This window comes from Convolutriloba macropyga, unplaced genomic scaffold, assembly GCF_964194025.1.
Source record: "Convolutriloba macropyga unplaced genomic scaffold, txConMacr16.3 SCAFFOLD_1216, whole genome shotgun sequence".
Lineage (NCBI taxonomy): Eukaryota > Metazoa > Xenacoelomorpha > Acoela > Convolutidae > Convolutriloba > Convolutriloba macropyga.
The window spans coordinates 49,741-55,776 of record NW_027453114.1 but is presented as its reverse complement, the minus strand read 5'-3'; the positions used below and the strand labels follow the sequence as shown (position 1 = coordinate 55,776).

General features: G+C 38.1%; 1 protein-coding gene across 1 annotated transcript; it reads right to left on the bottom strand.

The window, feature by feature from the left end:
* Nucleotides 1-390: 390 nt before the first annotated feature.
* On the bottom strand, nucleotides 391-3,849 carry LOC142358060 (uncharacterized; the record flags this gene model as incomplete). Its single annotated transcript, XM_075409537.1, has 2 exons — nucleotides 3,399-3,849; nucleotides 391-975 (listed from the first exon to the last, which is right to left on the bottom strand). Coding segments are annotated over exons 1-2 (957 nt in total), but the record flags the coding sequence as incomplete, so codon positions are not given.
* Nucleotides 3,850-6,036: the final 2,187 nt, after the last annotated feature.

Here is a 6,036-nt window from a genome sequence, read left to right as displayed (position 1 = left end):
GCCTGGGTATTTTCATAAGCAAAAATAGTCTGGATGGGTATTTTCATAGATCATTTTGAGCGAGGACCTCAACCTGGGTAATAACAACGATTGGCGTGTGCACAAGAATTATGCTAATTATAATTGTGTCTCATAAGACATTATAGGATTTAAAAAATCAAAACAACCATTGTTTTGTAAATTTTAAATTAAAATCCTATGACAAAAATTTTGAGAAAATTATTTATTTACATCTCTGGGAGATGTACTCGTTGTCACAGGTCGTTGGAGTCTCGAACCTTATCTTGGGATGTCAAGTCGCGTCATTTGTATTAATAATGGATAACATTTTCTTTTTTAAAGGAAAACTTCAGCCATTTTTGTTGAGTTTAGAAACTTTTTAGGTTTTACCTCAGCAGTAAGTCGCATATCTTTGGCGCAAATAGCTGAGAAGATTTTCTCCCTGTCGGACTCGAAATCTTTAGCAGAAACATACAAAATAGAATTACTGGGATTTCCAGAAATCAAATTCAAATCCTCATTTGAAACGTTCCCTGTGGTTCCTATGGATATAATTTTAACACCCGACACTTCCTCTTCCAGCTTCAATCTCTCTTTCTCAGTCTGCTCCCTGTCCGAAGAATTCCGGGAGGTGATAACGAGCAAAACGCGAAAAAGTGCTGGTTCTTCTATGCGCGATCCAGTTGTACTATTTTGAAACATTTTCCTGGCCGCTTTCAGACCCAAATGAGTGTTTCTGACCGAACTAGGATACGTATTTTTCTCTAGTTTCCGAAAAATATTGGCGTACTCACTCCATTTGTAATTGTGGACATGCATGACTTTGTACACATCTTCCCAGTTATACCCTTTAATTACTTCACTGTAATATATTATTGCAAACTGTGAGCTCCAATGCCAATTGCCAAGGGATGAGATTGGAAATCTCCTGATAACATTTCTAATAAGTCTTGTTGTTTTTCTCCAATCTTCTGGCTAAACAAGTTTCCACATGTTACAAAAGGATTTCAATACTCACACTTAGAACTCGCCCACTGAAACGAAACTTGATACACCTTGCCAAGACATGCAAGATCTTGACAGTTTTGACAAAACATGGGTTATCTTACCAAGATCTTGATAGGAGAAAAATTCTTGGTACATCTTGGTATGATCTTATCAAGCAATATCAAGAAAATTTCTTGATTAAACTTGCCAAGATCATGGTTAAACATGGCACTATAAATTTCACTGTAATTGAGAGGCATAAAAAGTAATCAAAGTGTTGTGAATGCTCTTTTCTTGGACATTATATTTTTAAGTTGCTCCTTTCAAGACTTTTCGCATTTAAGCAAACGTTTTTGTCCTCGGATTCTCGAATCCGTTTCTGTTGGTAATATAACAATAAAAAGACCATTCACACCCCCAAATGATGTTTTGTAAATCACTTCAACCCAATTTTTTACGGATTCCGGCACAAAACATCAAAAAATCCTGAAAGATGATAGACATCCCCTGTGTAGGTTGAGTGTAGCACGAAAGTAATTTTTGCTATAGCTTGCCCAGAAAAAAGTTAGTATTTCAACCTGTTTGCTATTTTATATTTAATGATTTATTTTATCTGGAGTTCGTCGTTTTGTTTGTTTTGGAGAACTGTGTAAGTGCCGCTTTTTTTACCGCACTGTATCAGTACTCTTATAGTTTATTTCAGTAACTCCGCCACTGACGGTCCCCAGCCCGGAATGAAAAAGGAGGAGGGAAGAAACGCACAGATCATACTGGAAAATCTCAATGTCGATTTTTTTTATCGACTAGAGAAAATTTTCCGACAGTTTTGGCATAATCTTATTAATTCTTGTTTTCAAATCCCTAAAACTTGACAAATCTTGCTAAGATCTTGAAGATTCTTTCTTGTTTATCTTATCAAGATCTTATTTCTTGAGTTTCTTACAAAGATCTTGCACGTCCGTACATTTATTGACGTTTTCTTACCAAGAATCTTACCAAAATCTGATCAAGATTTGTCAAGTTTTAATATGCTTCTTATCAAGATGTTTCAAGATTCATTTCACTGGTTGACCTCAATGTAAGATAGCACTTAAAACTTCGAGCATGGGTGGGACAATGTTGAATGAAATTATATGGTCGAGATTTTCAGGATAAGAAAAACCAGGATGAGATCTGCGAACCAAGACAGATATTGGCCAGACGAACAGACCTAGGCCAAACCATGAGCAAAATAATTGACAAGACCGAACAGAGTCCTGCACAGACCATTGGCCATAATGAAGAGACCCGTGTCAAGACCGACTTAAACATAATTTAATTTTTTCACTATTTTAACGAGAAGTGACAATGAATATTTGTAGAACAATTTTTTTGGATAAAAGCCTCAATCTGAAAGCAATCTCAAAAACTCAGAAAATAAAATAGTGAAGTAGTCTATTTCTCTAGAAAAATGGGTTGTTTTTGTTGATCGACTGCTATTTTGAAACACAGTCAATGCAGTACACATTTATACAATTTGCAGAGAACCGACTCTTCTTTTGGTTGGAACTAAGCTCTTTAGATATGAGTTTTGCCAAGACCAATTAGACCCAAATGTGAGTACTGAGCAGACCAAACAGACCAAAAGATGGGTTCTAGAAAGACCTAACGGGCCAATGACTGTATTGGCCAGACGAAACAGGCCAAAATTTTTGTAGTCAGACCTGTCCGACCAAAAACTTGGTATTGACCAGAAAATAAGCGCGACCAAAATGGTTTCCAGACCCTTGAGAACGTTTGTATCCGTCCCTTCGGGGGGGGGGGGGCAGAAACGTAAACGATCCAAAAAATGAAATTGCTGGTTTGAACGTACTCATAATATGGTAAATTTAGCTCACAAAATTTAGCTGCTTTACTATGTCATTATTAAAAAACTCGAGAAATGCAGCTGTAGTCTAATTGAATGCAAAAAGGCTGTTGAAGGTATACCGACATAATTCGCGGACAAATGTGACAAGATAGTTTCACATTTGTTCACGATTCGGTCAAATAGACAGAAAAAGGCCAGATGTATATTTTACAGCGTAACGTATCAAAGTGGTCAATTGTTACTTTTGACTTTTAAATCCAAAAATATTTATTTTACAAACCACTAGACCATTTCGCTGTCCTGCTAAATTTATTATGTACTAAACGTCTATTTTTACGAAAATATTGACTGGTTGGCACAAAAACTCACGAACAATTAATGGGTCTTTCCCCAGACCCCCTTCCAGCTTAGCGTTCACATAACCTATAGCCCCGCATTCATGGTAATTATACCACAATCGGGGGATATAATTTCATGGGAGGGGGGCTATAATGGGAAAGACCTCAAATGATGTCAAACAATTGATGAAACAATCAACAATTTGGAGTTTAAAATATCTTACCTGGATGTTGTTGGAGAAGTCCACCAATATTATGTAATCTGTAAATCCGGGTGTGCAGTCGTTGCACTGGAAGTGTATCTGGTTAAACTGTTGTTGCTGGAGCAGTTTAGTTAATTTATTGTATTTTTTATAAAACAAAGACGACTTGCCCAATGAATAAAATGCTGCAGCCATTTTTGATTGCTTCGTGTGCTCATATGTGTAGGGTATTGTATCTGATCTCATAATAAGGAGCATGATAATAATTCCAGCCTTGATAGGCACGTGAACAGCTTCGTCGTAGTTGTCCTCAATCATATCCCAACAAAATTTCTCCTTCACTTTCCCAGAGAGAGATAAATAACCCAATGCATTAACTGCGTTGGTCCACATTAGGGGAGTAATATGGAATATTCCTTTTCCAAGATTAGGGTAATCTTTTGAAAGACCGTAGGAAAAAGTTAGAGCTATCCTGATGCTTGGAAAACTCGCTAAATGTTGGAGAACTTTTGAGAAGCAACAGTGCACTGACAAAATGCAATACAAACACGTTTTGTTGACTAATTGCTGTCAAAAAGGCAAACATCAAGGATCTTTTCCGTTTGAGCTTCTGATCCCCCCCCCACCCCACAGCTTAATGGGTGCATATTATATGCACCCCTCCCCCCAGACGCATGCACAATATTTTTACATAATGAGTTACTATGTAATGACACCTGCTTTGTAACTTGGGGGTGCATAACCTACTGGGGCATACGTACTGGGGGGGGGGGGGGGGGGGGGGGGGGCACAAACGGAGAAAAACAATTTAAAGAAAAACGACAAAAAGAAACAAAGGCATAAAATGTACCTCGCAACAATAATAATCGCCACAAACTTAGTTCGAGAAAAATTAATGTGGCCCGAGAATACAATCTCAGGTATAGAAATTTAGGGTCTTTCCCATTATAGCCCCCCCCCCCCCAGAAAATTATAGCCCCCATTATGGTATAATCAGTATGATGGTGGGGGGGGGGGGTATAGGTTATCTGACCACTAAGCTTTGGGGCTGTAATGGGAAAGACCCAAACTTTAGAGGCACACTGGACTGCGTTTTTACAATTTGTTATTTTAATTTAGTAATTTTTTCCAAAGCATCTCTCTTCCTGTTGAGCATGAGGTTGTGATGAGAAAATATTCCACTCTTCTCTATCCTAGAAATCACTGCCATTACCACTCGACATCCCCTAACACCAGGCTCTACAGTAAAGTCCCGAATTTGGTAAGATAATGAAAATATTACAAAGGCAACTATTATAAACATCGATCCATGCATGTTTTTATTAATACAATAATTTAATAATTAAATGAATATTATAGTTGAAGCTAGCGTCAGTGAACCGCCCCCTGCTTATGTAGAAAGTAATGAACCATCTGGTCCCTAGTCGAACCAATACCAGCATAGGTGCGCGACCCAAGCCGGCTCTGATCAGAACCTTTTCTAGACTTTGCCCATCGTAGTGGGACCCAAGAAATCGTGCGACCATCGTGCAACCAAAGTTGGCTCTCGTGCGACCATCTGATCATCGTCCGACCATCTGACCATCAGATCATCGTGCGACCCAATATTTTCTGCAACTTTCGTGTGACCAAACGTTGGCAGCGAGTCACATAGTAAAAAACGTAAAAACCAATGGGTCCAGTTTTTGATTCAAAGCTTTGTTAAGTTGCAGATTGAGTGCCGGATGAGATAGATGTATTGAAGATTAGAAACAACAAGACGTGTCAATGCTCTAAGAAATTCTTCATATTTTTCATATTTTGTACGAACATGAAAGCTGCATACTGAAATTTCAATCAAATTCTATTTTCTCATGTGCAGTGTCAAAAAGAATTTCGATCTCGCCCCGTTACCAGAAATAATTCTCTTTTTTTCCAAGTTATCGACTGTTGTTTTAGTTGAAATGTTCAGTGTGGAAAATCAGCCACCCCAGACGAACTCCAACGGTTATATTGTAAGATCTTGCAAGATTCTTGCAAATAACGTTTATCTTGCAAGATCTTGCAAGACTCTTGCAAACAACGTTTATCTTGCAAGATGCAAGATCCGGACGTTTATCTTGCAAGATCTTGCAAGAGAACCGTCACAAAAATTTAGTAGTTTTAAACTTGAAAACAATCAGAAACGTTGATTTAACGTTTTGTGTAGCGTTTCCTTTTCTCTAATCTTCAAAGAAGCCAAAGAGGCCCATGCAGCAGCTAAGGCACGTTTCCGGCGCTTCTTGCAAGACGGTTATCTTGCAAGAGTCTTACAAGATAGACGGTTATCTTGCAAGACTCTTGCAAATCGGACGGTTATCTTGCAAGATCTTACAAGAATCTTGCAAGATCTTGCAAGATGATACGTAATCTTGCAAGATTCTTGCAAGAATCTTGCAAGATCTTGCAAGATAACCGTCCTATTTTGACTGGGGCAGAAAAAATGTTTTGAGTCCGTGGAATTTTTTGCAGGGACCTTTGTTTAGCTGGACATTTTTTCCATGATTAAATTCAATATTTTTCCTGCCAAATGATGAAATTCTGATGATGAAAAATTGGGGAAAACTGTTGACTACTCTGGTTAGGTTGAAACAAAACATCGTGGCTCACTTCGTTTGCTTGTCAAATTGAACTTCGACTG